We start from the raw sequence: 23,016 nt of genomic DNA, 5'->3' as shown, positions 1-23,016 counted from the left end.
TTTTCTTAAATTTAAATGATTTAACTTAAGTTGTTAAAAAATTAATAGATTGAAGAACTGCTGTGGTTATTTATCACCTTCTGGCCCCTTAAGCTCCTGTAATTCTCTCTCCTTCAACTGCCTGCTATATGTCTTTCTATGAAGTTACTAACTTTTTCCCTGTGTTCTTCTAACTTTGCGCCCCTCTTACTAGCTTCTTTATTTGAAGCTCTCCACTTGCTATGAATAAACCTTTACAGAGTCGCCGTCATAATTGTGCTAGCTTTACTGACCGCTAAAGACCGTTTATCAAGTAACATTTTTTTTACACATTACTTTTTTTCTTACCATGAAAGCTCACTTACTGAATATCCGCTACCTGTTACTTACTTTATATTCCTGTCTCTTCATACTGCCACTTGTGCCTGATTAGTACTCCCTTGCTTGTCTACCTACTGTAGAGCCCCTCTGCAACCACTTTGAAGTCAGCTGCCTACCTGTACTTAAAGTAAATGCTTTTCCCCCCTAAGGATGAACACGTATGTCCTCGCTTTCTACTAGTGCTGACACACTACTGTTCAAGTGCTATATGCGCTCTGTCCAATTATTATTTGTATGCCTTAAGTTCTCACTAAGGAATTGCTGTTTTTTAAAACTCTTCCAACGCTTTGATGCTAGTTATTAATTTATAGACTTAGCGGTTTCTGTGCTTTTCGGACTGCCCTGCCTTGGTGATGCTAAAGTAGAATCCAAGTAACAAGTAGGTTTTCCAAATTTTTTCCCCAAACACTCAGTTACTTTTGCTAATGTGTGGGTGTGGAAAAAGCCAAAAAAATAAAAAACCCTCCAAAGGGAAAAGGCATTAAAATTCCCATATGGCTGCCTAGTAGCAACCAAAAAAACTGTTTTTAGGAGCAAACTTTCTATTTTAATTATTTCTTATATATATAACACACACTCCGCAACTCTTCAAGTTCATCTCATAAGGATGATGTCATCATGTTGTTGTTCATGTGAACAATATCGTGCCTTTTCTGTAATACAATATAAAGTGCTCACAATAACAACGGCTTTAAAATAGTGGTATATTTATAGTAGTTATCTCAATATCATTTAAGTAAGCTAGTATTGGCATTCGCAAATATCAAAATACAGTGCAGGGCTTGAACTTAAAAGTGTGGCAGATATGGGAATTAGCCATTGTAGCTTCCTGTGTGAAATCAAATTTGTCAGTTTTACACTAATCCTTTATTTCAGAACTCCTGTAAAACAGTCTTTGTTTTGCTGTTTTCAAGATTTCTTATGTGAGTGGTCATACTTTTTTATTGCTTAAGCCAGCCTGTGTACAAATCCAGAATTTTAAAGTGACTGTGCCCTTGCACTACCAGTCCTCCTGCATTCCACACTCCTATATGCATGACTGTGGATGTGTGTGAGGATCCTCCTCCTCCTCTCCCATGCCCATGAACTGTATAATCCAGATAGAAGACTGATGGATGCTTAGAACTGATGGACATTGGTGGAAGTGCTCATTACAATCGGTGAATGAATGCATGACAATACAAGTTAAATGATTACACCTCATCTGATTGGTAATGTAATGTCATTCTCAACAATGCACAAATTTCTGTTTCTGAACGAACTCCTTAATAACCTAAAAGTGGCAGTAACAAGATCCTGGTTTTTTTTTTTTGATTTTTTTTTTGTAGCAATCGCACACTAAAATTCTTCTGCCTTAAACTAAAAACATTTCCAGACATGACTTATACTTTTTTCTTTTCGACATGTGTTGATGCACTGCTATATCTTCACCACTGAAAGCCATTTCCATATGACGTTTTACTGAATTACTGTGCAGTCCAAACTAATTTGTCTACTTGCAGTCATGGAATCATACATGAGGGTGGTACTAACTTTCTTGTTACTACCAATACTGTTATTAAAAAATAAAAAAGCTACACTACATATTTTGGAACTTTGGGATCGACTTGGTACTGAAAAATCGTTTCTAGTAAAATACCTAGTCATTACGTCATTTGTCATATGCATGTGAAGATTTTCAAACTCGGTTTATCATTCTGAGCATGGATTATCGTCTTATCTTGTGAATATAATTACTGATAAGATGCATTATGAGGTTGACTGAGATGACAGTCCACAGATGCCATTATTAAAACTCTCTTTTAAAAAAAAAAAAAAAAAGTATGCTTCTCTTAAAGGGTGAATATGGTAGATACTTATTTACTGCATGGAATTTTGTCCTAAAGTTAAGCATTTTTATACATTTTTAAAAAAAAAATACCTGTTATGTTTTATTATGGATTTGAAGAGACACGATTAAAACAAACTTTGGTCCCTTTTTGAGAAGTCAGAATAAGAATTGAAACATCAATTTCTAAATTTTGGCATAACAGAGTAACGCTGTGTGAGAAAAGAATGTTGCGACAAATATGACATATATGTTAAAATATATACTGTATAATTCCAAGTATCATCCCTGTTCAAGTAGCCAGGTTTTAGCACGATTCTGTTGTCTGCAGCAACTCTGTGTGTATTGTGCCAAATGTTCATGTGACAATTCATATTTTAGATATAAAATTGCAAAACTATTGAAGTGGCAAAGTTGAGTCTGAATGCTATAGTGCTTTTTAGTTTGCAATATGAAATACAATTGAAACCTACTTAGTTAATCCTACAAAGTGTTTAGAAGCTTAATGCAGTGTTTTAGTGTTGACTTTTAAAATGGGTAAAACTAACAGAATTTTTTTTTTATCTTCCTAAAATGATCACCATACTCTAGTTTACAAATGTGTGCAATCTTCAGACACATATTAATACTCAGTAACACTCTTGGCTTGAAAGATTGACGTTCAGGTTTTAAGAGTTTTGATTTTTACCTTTGAAATCTGTTTCAAATTGCAAGAACAGGAGTGATATATTTTTTATTTTTTTTTAATGGTTCCCTTTAGAATACAAGTTCATATGGTGAATTAATATACACCATAATACTATGATTATGAACAAAAAACTTGGTACTTAAAAAAAAAAAAAAAAAAGCAGCAAACCTATTTAAGGAGATGTAGGGGGAGCTATTTAAGTCTCCCATATTGAACATAACATTGTCTTTGGGTTCTATATTAAATTAAATATTAATTTAATATTGAAATAAATTAATATGGAAATATTAAAATATTAATTAAATGAGAATTAGAATATTAATTAATATAGAAATATTGAAATAAATATTTATTGTTTTGGGTTCTACCCTCTTCCATATTAAAAAGGGCTTCTGTTGTTCATTATTCGTCACTTAAATTTAGAGTGGTAACAGAAAATATTTTTTATGAAAAGTAAAACTGCTGTGTACTACAGAAAATGGAGTGGCACTTAGTGATGCAGTGAATGAAACAAAGTGTAAACAATGTTTTTTGTTTGCAATTTTCAGAAAGAGAAGAACAAAGATTTTAAGAGTCAGCTTGTGAAATATCTTGAAACACTTCTACACTTGCAGCAGCAGGTGAGTTGTGCCTTACACAGATGTATTGTCAGAACTAGGGCTGCAATGAAAAGCTATTTTGCTGATTTATTAGGTAATCAATTATTTTTGAATTGATGTATTGGTGGTTTAAAAATATATTTGTGCACGGTGCATTTTTTTCTCATGAATGAATTTTATTTCTTGACACAGTGATCTACTTAACAATATGTAAGAGCCATTTATAGTTGATAGAAGTATTTTCTTAGTTATGTTAAAATGTTTGCCTGTATATTTGTGCATAGTCATTAGGAAGTTCTATTATAACCCCTACAAGCTAAACTGTAAATTAAATATTCTAATTATTTCTTACCATTCTGACGGTGGACTACATTAGTTTAAGATCTGCCTTATAGTTGATAAGGCACAGAGGACAAACTGTTTCAAACAGTACTGAATGTATTAAACATAATGTGGTACTAAGTTTGCCATAGAAAAGTAACAACCTTTAACACTAGTATTACCAAAGCTTATGAGAAAACTTGTAAATCCGGCCCACCTTAAATCCGCACACACCTCTCCCTCCATTCTGCGTTTTTTGTCTTGTGAATGTGTTGATAATCCCAAGCAGCCTGCTATTCCATATCCCCCACCACCGCCAGAGAAACTGCAAAAACCTCTCCTGCTGACTCCTAATTGGAAGGTCCTGGGTTTGAGTCTTAACGTGACCCAAAATAAGCATTTTGCGTAGTGAGCTGCTCTTATTGTTACTATTATACAATAAAAACATACATTTGATTTAAGTCTGTAACAGCCGCTTTAAATGTATGGTACTTGTAAAGGTTAGCATTTTTTTATTCAGTTTTATGCTTTCCGTCGCATTCACGCTTAACCCCATTTGACACATATTTCAAGTCTCATATTTCTTTACCTTATGATATGAAATTTTGGCCATTGCTATTATTAAAAGAAATACTTTACAAAAGAAGTTTTGTATAAGATTCATCACTGTAAATAAGGATTTTAAAATACCAAGATAAATGGAACAAAGTGACAAGAGTGCTGTTGGATTATTCCCAACTGCGAGGGAGGTGCACCACCTCACAAATTAAAGATTAAAAGATTTGCTGCTAACGTCTGGTGCCAGATACCATAGGACACCTTCAGATGGAGGTCTTGTTGAGTCCATGTCTTGATGGGTTACAACTTTCTTGGCAGCACAAGGGGGGCCTACACATTTGGCAGGTTCTTTTAACGTTGTGGCTGATTGGTGCATGCTGAAAACCAGAAGTTCAAGTGTCGCACCATCATTTAATCTAAGGTTACAGAACAGAAAGCTTTTGGAGATTCATTTACTTGGGCAGCATGTACCAGGGACAGTCCTCTTCATATACTACAGTTGAGAGATGGGTAGCACAGTTCCAGGGCGTCTCTCTAGCCTTTGATATCAACAAGAAAATAATATCATTGAACAAATCATAATGGAAAGTCAAAGAATAGCAGTATGAGAGATAGCAGACACTATTGGGATTAGTTTTGTGTTACTTGAACCCATTTTTAACACTAGAATTCCCGAAGCCTATGAAAACCAGCCCACCTTAAATCCCTTTGCAACTCTCTATCAGCGTCTTTTGTGTTGTAAATGTGTCAGTCAGCACAAGCGGCAAGCCTGCTATCCCATCCCTCCCCACCACAGCGGCTGAATTCGCAAGGAAGGTTCTCATACATTTCATGAGATAACCCTAACCCAGTTTCTTTTTTCTTTGGTTATATTCTTGAATAAAAGTGCACTTGTTTTGTTATGCTAGTTCCTTTTATGAAAGTGTTTTTATTTATTTGGACTTCAAGCTTCACAAATTCTACACTTCATGTCTACATTTGGTCAATTATTAGTAAAACATGAAAGACGTTTGTTTTAACAATTTGTTTACATAGATTGTTGTAGACACGGAACACACATGAAATGTATGTATTCCAAATGACGATATATTATTTACCCTTGTGGCACACGGCTGGGGGTGGTACCCAGCTGGGACACCCAGGAGGACCGGAGGACCATGAGGGGGCGACCGCCCTGGTTGCTTTGGGGGCCACGGGTGCAGAGCTTTGAAGCTCAACCCTGTAGGGGCCTGTGGTCACCGCCAGGGGGCGCCCCAATGCCTGGAGAGCCCTGGACCTCGACACTTCCGCCACACCAGGAAGTGTAGGGGGGAAGAGGAGCAGGGACACCCGGAGTGCTTCCGGGGATACAGCCGGCACTTCCGCCACGCTGGGGCGTGTCAGTGAAAGATTTCGGAAGCACACCTGGAGCACATCCGTGGGGACATAAAAGGGGCCATCTCTCTTCATTCAGGGCTGGAGTTGGGTGGAAGAGGACAAGGTCTGGGAGAGAAAAAAGGCGGCCTGAAGACAGGAAAGGCATACTGTGGTTTTGGCCTGGACTGGGGTGATTGGTGCTGTGGCACTGGGTTGGTGCACTTTTATAATTGTAAATAAATGTGTGTTGGACTTTGATATGATGTCCGTCTGTCTGTGTCTGGGCTGCTTCCCACACCCTGTACAACTTCAGGCACTTCACTCCAAGATAAACACTGAGCACTGAGAACCCTCTTTGTGAATTGAGCTGCAGTGGTGGGGGGAGTGGGATAGTAGGCTGTTTGCTGCTTGTGTTGATCGACACATTTACAACACAAAAGATGCTGATGGAGAGGTGTGAAGGAATTTAAGGTGGGCCGGGGATTACAAGTTTTTTCATAGGCTTCAGGAATTCTAGTGTTAATGAACAATTAAACATGAACAAGGTCTGGGCATGATAGGTGTCCACAGTGTTGACTTCTAAAATGCTGCATCACTAAATGCAGTATTCCAAGGACAATCTTGACCTGATGCATTTAGACGGGGAGAAGTTTAAGCTATTTCAGAACTGGAAATGAAACTTGAATAAATTCACTGTAACCTAGAATCTAAACGGCAATCAAAATAATGGGACCATAGTGATTCTCCAATGGCAAAGGTGAGTGAAGAGGCAAACATAAACACAATTACTTGATCAATCACTTGATTAACAGATGAACATTTTTGTCTTGTTTAATATCAGTGCTACCTTGTTGAAAATATAATAAAAGATTTTAAGGCATTCCAGTCAGGAGATTGTGCAATGTGCTGCTAATGTTTTAAAATGTATCCTGTTGTGTGCTGTGAAGAGTGCAAGCAGTGTGCTCTTCTCTGACTTCTTTCTCATGGTGCAAATGTAGGTGAGCCTGAGGAAATTATTTGTCTGACTTAAACACATACATTTTTTGTTTATGATATAGCTTTAAAGTTACACTGCTGCTGTAAATAATTCCTTACTCCATCATAGAGTGGGGTAACTGTTCATTTTCATCTAGTAGCTAAAGGCCATGTCACATTAGAAGAATGTTCCAGTGGTTTTCAGTCATAGTCTTTATTTACATAATCTTAGCGAGTCAGAGGCCATTGGCAGCGTGCTCCTATGACTCACTCCAGTTAGTGTGAAAATTGTTCCAATAAATTCACACCAGTGAATGTTTATCTGGAAGTACAATGCATAGAATGCAGTAATGAGGAATAAGGAACACAGGTTTAGACCTCACAAACAAAATAGAAGTTTGCCTGTCTGTTGCTTTGTTTTATGTACCACAATAGAATGGAAAAAAGAAGAAAGGGCTTGACAAAGATTGTGGCCGAACTTTCTGCACCTGTTTAACTCTTTGTACAGCTACAACACTCACTCCATCAGGCAGCACGTTATTGACCGTCACAAAAGGGATTGAGTACGATTGTAAATAAATGACCAAGTATAATATTTTTGTCTCATTTGTTTAACTGGTTTCTCTCTATCTATTTGAGTGAAAATCTGATGATGTTTTAGGTCATATTTATGCAGAAATATAAAACAATTCTAAAGGGTTCACAAACTTTCAAGCACAACTGTAGATGAAGGTTGGCACTTGGCAGGTAAATTGGATAATGTCCAGAGATTTTCAGTCAAGTAAATTGACATGACCCGGTTATGCGATCAGGAATTTAAGTCAGAAAGTATGACATACCCAACGACTTGAAGTTGCGTAATGTGATATCAGCACATCAGAATCTACCTGAGCAGGATGAATAACTGGCACCATTAGAGATGGTGTTTTGAAGGCTCTGTGAATAGACTGTTCCAATAATAGACCAGTGAAAGTGCATTGTCATCTATACTGTGATTTTCATGTTGGTGTATTTTTTTAATTAGATTAGTTTTTTTGTTATTTTCATAATGGCCTTCTTTTAGATGAAGTATGAGGATGTAGATATTATTTAGGTTCCGTTTTACCTTTTGCTGTTCACAAGATATTCATTTCAGTTTACATATTAATCTCTTTCAGCTTATAAAGTACTGGGAGGCTTTTATACCAGAAGCTAAAGCAATTGCATAAGGAAACCAAGGATCCAACATTCAGCTCAAGTTCTGCCTTTTTGAACACTTTACCTCTCACTTTTTGAAGAAAAGACAAGCAACTCATCCATCTTACTGAGGATTTAAAAAAAAAAAAAAGTGAAAATGATTACAACTTCTTGTCTTGTTACATTAACATTGTATTTTTATTTAACAGCCATATATATATTCTAATGAAGATGTTTATTATACAAACCTTAAAAACTTTGGGTGGTGTGTAGGTGTTCTTGCCCTTTGAAAATAGTAAATGAAAGCCTTTAATATAGTATCATTAACCTGTTAGTAGTTTAACAGCACAAATGGGCATTTAACTGGGGTAACGATATTGGAATATTTTTACTTCTTGGTGCTCATGTCTGTTTGCTAGTTTGGGAAATCTTGGGCAACATCTAGCATTCTGATAATTAATATAGGTCAAGATTATAATGGTTTCTTCATCCAGAACTAGAATAATCTTGGGTTGTAATTCTATTATCTTTTTTTTTTTATTGTTAACCACTTTTTAATTATCATCTTCCTCCTCTTTGCTATTATAATGAGGATTTTTTTGTTATCATAATAAACTGATCCAAAACGGATTATGAATTTTCCACTTTACCTCGCATTAAACCTTAACACTTTAATGTGTGTTTTGGCAGGTTTTGTTACAGAAGCTTGAAGTGCCTTTCCCTCGTAAGTGGCGAGCAGAGTTTGTCTTGGCTGCTCATGTCCAAATTTTAACATGCACAAGGACCATTGAGCTTGCTTTGTATGTTTCTTCCAAAGAGAACAGCAGGTGTGCACTGTATCTGTCAACTGTGAACCGGTATGACACACTGTACTCCCAATTAAAAACTGAATTTGGCAATGTTTGAGTCCTTTTGGATATCTGCACTTAATGGCTTCTGATTTTTAGATGGTGTACAGTCATAGCTTACAAGGACAGTGTCAACATATGCTCAGACGTTCTCAATTTAAATCAACACTACTGTTTAGATCATAAAGTATGTAATTTTCTGCAAAAATCATTCTTGTTTTCTGTCCCACAGAAAATTTGGTTGGAAAAGTACAATGAAGGGTTCTAAGCTGGTTGTGTCATTTAACGAAAGATTTTTATTTTTCTTGCTGATACCATGGGGTCTCTTGAGGCAGTTCTCCAACTGCTGATATTTACATTTTTACTCTTTCCTCAAGACTGTTCTCTCTAGATTCAGTATGATTAGCCCTAAATGTCACAATGTCTCAAATCATTTTTAGTGAGAAGAGATTTTCCTAAAAAATAAAAAGTAAAAAAAAATATATAAAGTTGTGTTAATATAAACTGTTGTACCTTGAGCTCATAAGTTCACATTTTAAATAAAGAATTTATTAAATAATTTGTATGTTTCGTTCCATCATTGTAACTACTTTGGCTTAATGATCTTATTGAATTTAAGAAACAGTAAAAATGATAGTATTTTTAAGGTTCTAATGTCCTGTTTAATTTGAGATTTTCTCTTTCCTTAATTAAATGCTTTAGTATTGTTTGACAGGACTGTACTTTTAGAACACATTCTTTAGAAAGCCAGGATCTCAAAATATGTAAGTACTCATGAAATACTGAAATCATTTTGATAATGTGTTCTCTTTTTTGTCATTAACTAACTAGACTTGTGTTACATTTTATGTATTTATATTTTGCATGATTAATTATTCAACATTAATATTATCCATCTCTTCGTCCATTTATTAAATCCACTTAACCCAGTTTTGGAGCTGTGAGAAGCCAGAGCTTAGCCCAGTAGGACTGGGTAAAACGCATGAACCAATATATCAATTACATGGCTCATTCATTCATCCAGAGCCCTTCATATAATACAGGTCAAGTTAGAGGTAACCATTCATCTAACACGAACACAAACATAGGAAGAATATGCAATGCATCACAGAGAAATTAAACGATTTTAATACCCCAATGGCCTACAAGTATGGAGTTTGTCAAATTGGATTGAATTATTAGTCAAATCCTGGCAGTCTATTTCTGTTTCTACAAAACTGGGAGTACTTGAAGGTAAGCTCTGTTATGCCAGTTGCAAGAGTTTGAAGTGTCTCAACTGGACTGCGGCATGGATGCTGAACACCTGCCTTTTACCTTTTGAACCAGAGGGAGGGAGCGAGCAAAAGCGAAGATACAATTAGCAGCAGACCAGGAGATGTGCGAGTCTTTTCATAAAAAATGTCTCTCAAGAAACTATTTCCTATGAAAACAATTATCGCTATTGGAGACGGATACAAATTGTGTAGAGATATTTACCAGAATACTATTATTCAACTGAAGCCCAAACACACTAAGACACTGTGTTTACCTGTGTGTATGTGTATAAATATGTATATGCATGTAAATCCTCATGGATTCCATTCCCAAGGATTTGCTTAAGTGCTATTATAAAAGTGTAACCCACTTCAGGGCACCCTCAGTCAAATCGTACCTACTTGCAGGTAAGGTCCTCACTACAGGCCACGGAATGGGAACGAGATGGACATATATTTTAAATGAATTACTAAATAATTGTTTGTTTTTTTTTTTTCATTTTACACCATGACTCAAAAGCTGAATTTAAATGAATTTTGAATCTATTAAGCGCATGTAAATTTTTGATGAGAATTCTTTTTATGGCAGACCTTTGTAATGATTCAAATCTATGTATTTGCATGTACATGCTTTTTCATGTCCACAAAACTGTATGTTGTGTGCATAATTTATGTTCATTTTCCTCTGTACCAGGAGAGTTACACCTGCTCACAAGGTGGTTTAAGTTACTACACAACATTGTTTTTTTTTTTTTTTATTTTATTAATTTTATTGGAATCCATACAAAGCAATCAAATTTTTACAAAAAGAAAAATTAAGTTAAGAACAGATCGATCCCCACCCCTGAGAGAGAGAGAGAGAGAGCAAACGGCGTAAAATTTCAGGCTTGTAAACATACCTAAATTAATAAATTCTCTGTGCTTTATGAACTTATTTTAAAATATTACTGATTAGATCCTGCCATTTTTTGAAAAAGTCTGTACGGATCCTCTGAGTATTTGATTTTTCCTATTTCAAATAGTATAACACATCGGTTTCCCACTGACTTAAAAGAGGAGAGTTTGGGTTCTTCCAGCTTATCAGAATAAGTCTGCGTGCCAACAGTGTAGTGAATGCAATCACAATTTGTTTGTCATTCTCCACTTTAAGCCCCTCTGGAAGAACCCCAAACACAGCTGTTAATGGGTTAGGAGGAATTGAGAGTCCAAGGCTGTCTGAGAGGTAATTAAAAAAATTTTGTCCAGAATAATGTTAATTTGGTGCAGGCCCAGAACATGTGACCCAATGAGGCTGGAACTTGTTTGCAACGTTCGCAGGTTGGATCATACCCTGGAAACATTTTGGAGAGTTTTAGTCGAGACAGATGTGCTCGATATATAATTTTGAGTTGTATAATTGTATGCTTTGCGCATATGGAGCTCGAGTGAATTCTCTGCATTGCTACTTTCCACTCCTTTTCTGATATATTAATTGAGAGATCTTTTTCCCAGTGTCCTCTTGGATCTTTGAAAGGAAGGGATTGTAAAATGATTTTATATATTGTAGAGATGGAGTCTAAGTCCTTAAGATTGAGCAATATTTTTTCCAGCATGGATGAGGGTGCAAGATGAGGAAAATCTGGAAGGTTCTGTTTAACAAAGTTCCTGATTTGAAGATAGTGAAAGAAATGTGTAGCTGGAATGTTAAATTTGGAATGTAATTGTTCATAGGATGCAAAGACGTTGTCTATATAAAGATCTCTAAGCAAGTTAATTCCAAATTTTTCCAGATATTAAAACTGCATATGTTTGTGAAGGTTGAAAGAGGTGGTTCTCTTGCAGAGGTGCCACAGATAGAAGCTTCTCCGCCTTAAAATGCTTTCTACATTGGTTCCAGATTCTAAGTGAGTGGAGCACAATTGGGTTATTTGTATATTGCCGATAACGTGTGTTTATTGGAGCACAGAGCAAGGAATACAAAGAAGTACTGCAGGATTTTACTTCTATTGCGGTCCAAGCCTGTGTATGTTCTTCTATTTGTGTCCAGGTTCTTATCGCCTGTATATTTGCTGCCCAGTAATAAAACTGGAAGTTAGGTAAAGCCATGCCGCCTTTTGTCTTTGTAGTGTCGCTCCTTTGATGCGTGGATGTTTTGAATTCCAAATAAATGAGGTTATTGTTAAATCTAATTGCCTAAAAACTGTATATTGGAATGTTTTGAAATAAAAAAGGAGCTTAGGAAGAATATTCATCTTAACAGTGTTAATTCTTCCAGCTAGTGTGAGATGAAGGGTTGACCATCTATGCAAGTCTTGTTTAATTTTTTCCATGCAGATGGCAAAATTTTGTTGATAAAGAGCTTTATGTTTACTTGTGATGTTTACCCCGAGGTATTTAAACTGTTCTGCAATGATAAAAGGTAGGGTATCTAATCTAATATTATATGCTTGAGAATTCACTGGAAAGAGTACACTTTTATTCAGATTAATTCTGAGACCAGAGATCTTTTGAAATTCTGTGAGTGCTGCTAAGACTGCAGGCACAGAATTTTCTGGGTCCGATATATACAGTACCATATCATCTGCATATAATGAGATTTTCTGTTCCAGTCCTTCTCTGCTAATCCCCTTTATCTGATCAGTATTTCGACAATGTATTGCCAGTGGTTCAATGGCAATGCAAACAGCAGGGTGACAAGGGGCATCCTTGTTTGGTGCCACATTCTAGTTTAAAGTAGTCTGAGCAAATGTTGTTGATGCAAACTGAAGCTTCTGGGTTAGTATACAGTAATTTAATCCATGCACAAATGTTGGGCCAAACCCAAACTTCTCCAATGTAGTAAAAGGTATTTCCATTCAATCATGTCGAATGCTTTTTCTGCATCCAATGATAATAATATTTCTGGGGTGTTTGATTTAGTTGGTGAGTATATTACATTAAACAGGCGTCAAGATTTGAAGATAAGTGTCGGCCCCTAATAAATCCAGTTTGGTCTTGTGATATTACAGAGGGGAGCACTTTCTCCATCCTTCTAGCTATGATTTTAGAGAGTATTTTAACGTCGTTATTCAGAAGTGAAATTGGTCTGTATGATGCACATTGTAATAAGTCCTTATTTTGTTTTGGAAAACAGTGATTAGTGCTTGGCGAAAGGTTTGAGGAAGAGATTGGTTATCTCTGGCTTCTGTAAATGTTGCTAATGGAGGGGAGCTAGCTGAGCGAGAATTTCTTGTAAAATTCTGCAGGGTAGCCATCAGGGCCTGCTGCTTTCCCACCTTGGAGTGACTTTATAGCATCTAGTAATTCTGATAACGCCAGAGGTTTATCAAGTTCCTCCGCACTAAAAGCGTCTATTTGTGGTATCTGTAATGTATCCAGAAATGCATTGGATTGTGTATTGTCTTTTAGTATATAGGGATTTATAATAGTCTCTGAAAGTGTGCATTATATTTTTGTGTTCGATTTTATCTTCGTTCGTGTTGGTGATTACCGAGATTGCGTTGCGCACTTCCTGCTTGTGAATTTGTTGAGCTAAAAACTTATTAGCTTTCTCTCCATGTTCACAATAATGATGTCTGGATTTGTAGATTAGTTGTTCAGTTTCTTTAGTTGTCAAGAGGTTTAATTCTGAATGTAGAGCCTGCCTCCTCCTATGTAGAGTCTCGCTTGGTAGTCTGGCGTGTTCTTCATCTATTTTAGTAATTTCGCTTTTTATCTCTGCTGCTTTCTTGGCTTCGGATTTATTTCTGTGGGAAAGATATGAGATAATCTGTCCTCTTAAGAAGGCCTTAAGAGTTTCCCAGAGTATTCCTGCAGAGATCTCGGTTGATGTATTTGTCTCTAGAAAGAATTTGATTTGTTTGGATATAAATTCCGTACAATTCTCGTCAGCTAATAGAAGCGGGTTGAGGCGCCAACATTGTTCCTTTTTATCTGATCCAAGAAGTGCACTGCAGCTGATCCCGTAACATATGTTTAGGTTTTCAGTTGTCAGTCCATCCCTCAGATAGCAGTCCATAAATGAATATGTATTGGTTTCTGAATCTAAACCAAGTGTTAGACATTCTTGTCATCCTCCTGTTCATCACAATAAAATATAGCCACAAAGTTTTAAAGTGAATGTCAAGTAAATGAAAGTTGTTTTTCAATTTCAAGATGAAAATTAGCACAAATGTATTCAGATAAACAAGGGTTACGTTCACTAATCAAAATCAAAAAACCCTCCTTTCCATTCTTATAAAGGAGAAAAGCTCACACCTGTTTGGATTAATGACTAGAATGTTGCTCTTGGTTTAAGTTGATGTATTTAGATATGTACTAAAACATCACAGTAAGAAAACAAAAACTACACATCCCCAATCCTTTGTAAACGTTTGCAAGAAATACAGCATCTTTCAAAATAATGCATATTCAATCATAAGTGTTTTGTTTGAATTATTTCTGGGTTTTGTTTCAGTCTTGACAATTTGTTCTGTGGCTCTTTCAGCCAAATGCAACCCCTGGCTCATAAACGAGCAGCCATTGGGTATCAAAGATACAAAGATTTTGCATCACAGAGAGTTGTGAGAACTTACCCACTCTGAGGATGGGGGATGGCTTCTATACTGCAATTGGTCTCCAGATGATTACAGTGGGTTCATTTTTTGCTTTAATGTTTAATTTTTACTAGTGTTGTTTTAGTTTGACTGGTTTAAGTGCTAGTCAGCAATGAAGAGTTGTTGAACATGAAAGTAACAGTGGAGGCCAGGATGAAGGTGAGGAAACTAGCAATGTTTGGACAATGAGAATTCAGAATAGAGTGTACAAGCTACACTGGATAAGACAGGAGAGACAGTGCAGACAACAACTGTTACCTGGGAACGTCACCTGTCACAGCTTTATGGGAGAGTGGTAAAGAAAAACCACTGTTTTACAAAAAATAAATAATAACGCAGATGACATCTTGGTTAGAGTTTGCTAAAAGTGACATGGGAGACTCTGCAGTCTGCAGGAATATATATGGTGTGATGAGACCAAAAAGTACATTTTTGTCCAGAAGACTAATTGTAGTGTTTGTTGTAAAACGCCTCATCCCCATCACAAAGTAGGGTGGTGGGTGGCAGTATCATGCTTTGGGGCTACTTTCTGCTTCATGGAAAATGGCTTACAAACAACAATGGTAATGTCTTGGAGTGGTTGAGTCAGAGTACAGATTTCAATTGAACTGAGAATGTGTGGCTGGAATTGAATTTTTCAATCATGATTCCAATGCAACTTGACTGAGCTTAAGCCATTTGGAATGAGATGAAAGGGGAAAAATTGGCAGTGTCCAGATTTGCAAAGCTGAAGGAGAGACCTGTGCACACAGATAAAGGTTGTCATGGCTGCCAAAGGTGCATCTATTAAACACTGGCTTGAAAGGGGTTAATGCATATATGATTAGATAATTTGTGTTTTATATTTGCAGTTATTTTAGGCCACTTTGCAGAGATCTGGTTTTATTTTCACATTAAGGACTCTTTCTGTTGGTCAATGTCAAAAAAGCCAAATTAATTTCACTGTGATTCAATATTTGACAATAAAATGTGAAAGATTTTTTATAGACACAGTAAATGCATGTTTTTAAAAGGATTTTATAATATTATATAGTTAAAAACAGAGAAAATAGGCTTATGGTGGCTTAAACTGATTTAATGGACACCAGACTGAATTCAAATGTTTTTGGTTTTGGACTCCTTTGGTACTGTGTCTCTCCGGAAAATCCTTTGATACCGTTGGTTTGACTTTGTGTTGAGTGAGCAGTTGCTCATGGAGTCCTGAATGAGGCACATTATCTGCATTGTAGGGGAGCATCAGTTACGGCACTACGGCCATGTGGCGTGATTCCCCGAGGGCGGTCCAGCTCGTAAGATCCTCATTGTTGGGAGCGGCTGGACCAGGCCAAGGGGTCGCCAATGTAACACCTGGCTGCAGCAGATAGAGGGTCATTTCCGGAGGGAGGGACTGGACCGCATGTCTGCCTGGGGGTTGGCAACTGGGATCCCGAGTTGTTTCATCATGTGGTAGGTGCGGCAACGTGCTGTACCAGCGCAAGCTCCCCAACTTGACTTGACTTGATGTTTATGCTTAACTGTTATTCATACTTCTTCAACAGGTGTCCAATAAAGAGTCAAACTGATGCTGAAGTGCCAAAGTAAAATTGTTGCAAGAGATCCAAGTCATTATGGTGCTGTGTCAATATCTTACAGCATAAGAGAAAAGTTGAATGGTTACTTTATAATCTGCAGATAATGCAGCCATAAGTTTAATTTTTAGTGAAATATAAATGATCAGCACATATTTATCCACTCTATGTCTAATGGCTTACATAGCCAAGCTTAAGGAGTTCCTTTCATCTTTAGTTAATTTCTAAATAAGTCTATTTTTTCTTTCCTTGCTTACATTTTTTTACTTTTACAAATATGAATTTCATTTAACTTATCTGATGCAGCATCATTTAGTGAAAAAAAACGAGTGTGTGTGGCAGAGTTTTGAACAATCTGCTCGTGCGATTTGCTGATGTTTCTATAACTTTTATTTGTAATCTGTTTTGTTTTCAGAAGTAGCTATTGGGCATGTAAAAAACGGAAAATATAAATACTGTATACAAGTTGAAATAAACTCTTTCAGGATAAATTGTAAATAGTAAATTAAACAGTAATTAAGGTCACACAAAATGGTAAACTGTTTAAAAAAAAAAAAAACAACTTCAAAAACTTTTTAAATAGAACATTTTTAAATTAAAGATTGTTTAGAATACAGTATTTGAGAGATATCAATGAAAATTGCACTTACCTGCACAACAAAAACAACATTTATTTATATGTATGTAGCTCAAAGCGCTTCACAAGACGACAAAAAGAAAGTTATAGGAAAAGAAAAACAAATAAGATTAGGCAATAATAATAAAGAATAAGTAACAAAAAAATCTAAACAATCTTAAAAAACAACAGTATCAAGTAAAAGAGTAGCAGTCTTCTATACAATGGCATGATGTACTGTAAGTCTCTAAAGATAAATCTGGTGCTAAAGTCAGATGGCTGGGAGGACAGCAAAAACAAAAGAAAATCCAGTTAGGTTGGAGAAAAAAAAAACACACTCTGCAAGATTTCTAAAGTGTACAAAGTTTCAATAAAATTGGTCCACTGGGACCTGAGTTATTCCATGGAGGCAGGCAGACATAACAACTACTATGCTTTTTACACTTTATGTGAAAGATATATGCATAGCTATGCAAGCACATAATGTTTTGCGCAAGTATAGATTGTGTTATTCAAGCATTTACTTCTTTTAGAGTGTTCCGAGGCTTCTCAGAAACAGTTTTCTTTTTTCTACACATACATATTCTTCATGACTATGGATGTGCACTGGTCACTTATATGAAGTCTACTGTATTTAATAAACACTAAAAAGAGCAGGTCAAAACTGACCCCTACTCTCTCTTCTGTTTCTTTTTCCGGTTTCTTTGTGGTGGCGGCCTGCGCCACCACCACCTACTCAAAGCATCATGATGCACCAACATTGATGGACTGAAAGCCAGAAGTCTACGTGACCATCATCATCAGGTCCTTCCATGAAAACCCTAAATACAGAGAGGACTGTTTGACTTATGTTAGGTAGATTGCCCAGAGGGGACTGGGCGGTCTCTTGGTCTGGAACCCCTACAGATTTTATTTTTTTCTCCAGCTTTTGGAGTTTTTTTTGTTTTTTCTGTCCACCCTGGCCATCGGACCTTACTCTTATTCTATGTTAATTAATGTTGACTTATGTTTATCTTTTATTGTGTCTTCTATTTCTCTATTCATTTTGTAAAGCACTTTGAGCTACATTTTTTTGTATGAATATGTGCTATATAAATAAATGTTGATTGATTGATTGAATGTTGAAGTGATACTGATAGCTCATTGAACTGTAGGACAACCTCTGCTGTTTTTAACAGGTATTAGTGCAGCATACTCAGGGATAATGATAAGTAAGTATATTCATCTTTATCGTCATCTTTTCAACTTCTATATGGGGTTGATGTGTTTGCCCAACCTTTTCCATACAGCTTTGATCATCACCTCCTTCTCAGTCAGAACCTTGTCTTTCAAGTCTTTTATCAGTTCACCCATCTACTTTTGCTTCTGCCTACCCTGTACTTACAGTACCATCATTCTTTTGCCAACATATTCATTGTTCACACCACTTCTACCTGTTTTCCTGTACTTTGCTAGATATCTCTGCTACTTTTGTTGTACCTCTCATTGTTTCATTTATTTTGTCCTGCTTTGTAACTCCAAACATCCATCTGAACATTTTTATTTATGACACATCCATCTTCTTCTCCTGAACTCCCTTTACTGCCCACTGTCTCAGGTTGATACATCATTACTGGTCTTACCACTGTCTTACAAACCTGACCTTTATTCCTCACCTTGATTCTTTAATCACACAATACTCATGATACCTTCTTCCAGTTGTTCCATCTACACTGTACACTGTGGGTTATCCCTACATCCAGTTCTCAATCTTGTGCTACCACTGATCCTAGATATTTAAACTTATCCACTCTTTTCAGTAGCTTTCCCTGTCAACTAATTTCTGAATCCTAATCATAATTGAACCTCAGATATTCTGTATTCTTTCTTTCTATTTATCTCTGTCCCTGTTCTTCCAAAGATGACCTCCACTCTTCTAACTTCCTCTGCATCTTCTCCTTTCTGGTGTTCCAAAAAACAATATCACCAGTAGAAGGCATGAACAAGTGGGTTGGTGTTTAATCCCCTAACTCAACACATCCATAACTTGATCAAAGAGGTAAAGGCCTACAGAATATCTCTGGTGCAGGCCCTGGGTCCTCACTCCCTCATAGATACTGTATCCTGGAGAATCTTCACATACTTCTCTGGTACTTGTTTCTCCCTCCCTCTTCACCTACACTCAATACAACTTTGCAGTTCTTCTCCCACCATTCATCCACACTCTAAAATGACTGCACTTTATTTTGAACCTTTCATCCTAAACTCGTTCCTAAGCCACCCTTCTGTCAGTCTTTACTATCATATCCCTGGCACTGCTTTCTGTGGTTTTCTTCTCATGTTACTGTGATCTCCCGGTCCTTCACCACCACATAATGCTGCACTGTTACACTTTTCTCATTTATGCCCATGTTTTCAGATTATATATTTGGCACATTAGAAACTCTTCTAAATATTTTCTTTATACACTATACTGTAGAGACAACTTTATACCCACATTTACATTTACACACAACTGTCTAAGTGAAAAACTACTTAACACAACATATGGAAGGAAACTGCAGTCAGACAATAATGAAGCAAAGATTAATTAATTAGTCACTCTAAGGTTAACTTAAAATATGAAATATTCTACTTATTAAATTACAAAAAAAATTACCTCTTATGAACACTGGCACTCACCGATGAAGGTTTCAATCTGGGCGCATTTTTGTAGCAAAGCACTTGAAGCTGAAGTTGCTCTGTGTGTTGGACGTTCTGATAGGTTGTTATGAAGGTTGCCTATTTGACCACCTGTACAAAACTAGCTATTGCTACTGAACCGTGTCAATCCTCTACACAGTACTGTGAATTTTTAATAACCTACATTTTTTTTTAGTCTTACAACTTCCCAGTGTCTGTCTGCTAACCAGTCACTGCTTGCTCAATAAAGGCCTGTATCACATTCTGAGATAAGGTTTAATATTTAAGAAAAGTTTTTTTTCATAGACAAAGCATTAGTATGACAGCAAAGTACATACTAGTATAAAACAAACACAAAAAAAGAAAAATGATAAATGGATAAGCAAATAAATCATTGAATACAATATATGACAATGCACATCAGGAAAATGTATGGTCTAGGACAGGGATAAATTCTAAGCCATTCTTTATTTTTTTCTGCCAAGTTTAAAATTTCATGTTCTTCTGTTTTATATGAACTATAATGAGCTGGTTAAGAAGACTAGAAAAGGCACATTGAGAACAGAGACAATAAACAGACCCTCTGATGCATTGCCAGAAACAATACATAATGCGAGTAATGTGACATACCATAACAGTAAATAACAACACTTAAAATTAAATGTTGCAGATTAAGAAATACAAATTCATGTTTTTATAAAAAAAAATACAATAGTAAGTCCTCAAGACATATTTAAATATAGTGTAAATGGTGGTTTTACTCAGTTTCAGCCCAAAACAGAATTTACCACCAATTAATGGATGGCCTCACACTCCACTAAAGTATCTCTGTTCATTACAAGTTATCTCTTCACAATCCAGATTTATTCATCACACTGCAACTCTCAAAATTATATTTCAGACTTCTAGTCCTAGACCCCTTTGGTAGATAACAAAAATGAGGTAAGCAGTGAAGTTAAAAAATATAGCTTTGTGTGCAATGTTAACAGGTAGTCTCTGAATCTAGAAGAGAAGTACCAGCAGGTTAAAAGAGCAGCAACTGTGGCAATGGGCACTGTAAAGGTCTGTGTGTAGGTGGAGTTTGGCAAGGGCATGGAGAAAGTTTTTCTAGGAACCCCCAGAAAACTCTGGTAAACCAGTGGATGACTCGGAAATGGTATGTGGAACTCTACCCAAACTGTTCTGATCAAGAAAGGAGAAACATTTTACTTTAATTATTAATACTATTGATATGCTGTACAATAATTGTAATAATTCTTTACAATTATATAGTGCTTTTCTCCACTTGGGTGATGCAATGGCTGCCATTTTTGCGCCAGTACACTCACCACACATAAAATAACCATTAGGTGGTGAAGGGGTGAGAGAGAGCCATTTAGAGACACCCAACTCTATAAAGGATGCTTAGGGATCTTTCATGACCATAGAGAATTGGTGCTGTCACTGCACTGGGGCATTGGGGGCCACATTCAGACCACAGGATAAGGACCCCCTGCTGGCCTCACCAACACCTATTCCAGCAGCAAACCAAATTATTACTATTTTTTTGTTTTATTGAATTTATTAAAATCAAATAACATTTCATACACACAAAAAAAGTTTGAAAGAAATCAACCCCCAACCCTGAGAGAGAGAGAGAGCTAGGCCAGCAGTGTAAGATTTTATGCTAGTGAAGACAAATGAATAGATAAAATAATAAATTAATAAAGGTAAATGGAGTAAAAGAGGGGAGAGAACCTGCTTCCTCAATTTAAATGCTTATTCTAAAATGTTATTGATTAGATCCTGCCAGGTTTTGAAAAAGTTTTGCTCAGATCCTCTAAGTGCGAATTTGATTTTTTCCAGTTTCAAATAGTATATAATGGGGTGGCGAACTCCAGGCCTGGAGTGCCGCAGTGGCTACAGGTTTTCATTGTAACCCTTTTCCTAATCAGTGACCAGTTTTCACTGCTAATTAACTTTTTCCCCATCACTTTAATAGATCTGTTAGAAGAGTTCAGCCCTCTGAATTGATTCCTGGCTTCATTAAATGACAGCCAAGCAGAAATGAGATATGAAACAAGCTAACAGATGACCAGCTAAACTGGGGCTTCAAAAACTCCAACCAATTTCACTCCAATCACTTTCTTAATGAGAAGCCAATTCTTGCTGTTAATTAAACCCATTATTTAATTCTATGGCTTGTTGCTGCTCTCATTCTGCCACAGCAAACATTTTGAAAACTGTTGTTTTTCTGTTCTTTCTAAGCGCACCGTCAAAATGTTTTGGTGACCTGAGAGATCAACCTTACCAAGACCATCACCTCTCTTTAATTTCAGATATTGTGTAATGGGCACAGGGGAGCTGGTTATGTGGTGACTTGTTTTGTGTCTCATTATTGTTTGGCTGCTAATTAAGGAAAAAACAACTATGGGGCTTGAGTCAAGTTAATTAAAAGAAGTTATAAGCAGCAAAAACTGGTCACTAATTAAGAAGATGGTAAGAATGAAAACCAGCAGCCAACTGTGGCATTCTAGGCCTGGAGTTCACCACCCCTGGTATATAACATCAGTTACCCACTGACTTAGAATAGGAGAGTTAGGATATTTCCAATTGAGCAAGATAAGTCTACATGCAAATTTTTCCTGGTTGGTCTTCCATTCAAGTACTGGCTGGCCCAAACATACTTAGCCTTCGGTGGATTGTCTGTTCTGAAGTGCATGAAACACTAGTGTCATAAACCTAGTGGATATGCCCTCTTTAGAGAAAACAGTGGCAGAAACATCTTATTGCATTGGATCCTTTTCTGTGGCTTTAGTCAAAGCATTAGCTAAAATAATATCAAAAGCGCCCACGCTTTAATTTTACAAGTGATAGATAGATAGATAGATATATGAGAGACTTATTTTTTACTTTTTAGTACAATTTTTAGCTTAATATAGGCGTGGTTTTTAAAAAGTATATTATATATATATATATATATATATTCAACTTTTTAGTCTTTTTTGGTTTGTTTTAGTATAATTTTGTAATCAATATTTTAACACTTCCCTTAATATTTCTATCTATTACTAGCGCCATCTATTGGTGAAATCTTTATTCTTCATATGAAAATTTCCTTTCTTAATTAACATGGATTAATTGATCAATTAGTGAAACTGATGAATTATTGAATCATGTATTGTCATCGGAAGTGAGTAAGTGTGCAAAATTTCAAGTGATTTGGACAATAGGAAGTGGGTTAAATATCGATTACAAGATTTGTACCAGACAACAAACAGGTGAAGTTAAAAGAACCGTGGTAATAAAAATCACTGTGGGAGTAGGTCTGCAAGACTGGATGAGACTAACCTGTAAGAGCTGATACTGTGGAATTTTATAGGGGAACAGTCCTCTTCAGTATTACACAGAAGGCTGAAATAGTGCCTCAAGACAGGATGATAAGGGTTAGTCCTTACTTTTTGAAAGGTGAATAAGAAAGTATGTTTTATTACATATTTACAAAGTATTACTTTCCTCAGGCATCCTGGGGAAGTCTGCAGAAGTACTGGAAAGGAAAATAATACAGAGTGTACCTGACCACAATCTGGAGTTCCACAGCAAAGGGTCTGAAACTTACTGTATATAAATGAGAGGCTTCAATTTTTGATTTTTTA

General features: G+C 36.3%; 1 protein-coding gene across 2 annotated transcripts in view; it reads left to right on the top strand.

Moving 5' to 3' along the window:
• The window catches only part of snx1a (sorting nexin 1a), a 58,112-nt gene extending 49,761 nt beyond the window's left edge, over positions 1–8,351 (top strand). For both annotated transcript variants that reach the window (XM_039773559.1, XM_039773558.1), the window contains exons 14-15: positions 3,425–3,496; positions 7,843–8,351. In XM_039773559.1, coding sequence (XP_039629493.1) covers positions 3,425–3,496; positions 7,843–7,893 — 123 coding nt within the window. In that variant the 3' untranslated portion in view covers positions 7,894–8,351. The remainder of the gene's footprint in view (positions 1–3,424; positions 3,497–7,842) is intronic.
• The last annotated feature ends 14,665 nt before the right edge of the window (positions 8,352–23,016 follow it).

This window comes from Polypterus senegalus, chromosome 12, assembly GCF_016835505.1.
Source record: "Polypterus senegalus isolate Bchr_013 chromosome 12, ASM1683550v1, whole genome shotgun sequence".
NCBI lineage: Eukaryota > Metazoa > Chordata > Cladistia > Polypteriformes > Polypteridae > Polypterus > Polypterus senegalus.
Note: the sequence above shows the minus strand (reverse complement) of the source record. Positions and strands in the feature narration are given on the sequence as shown.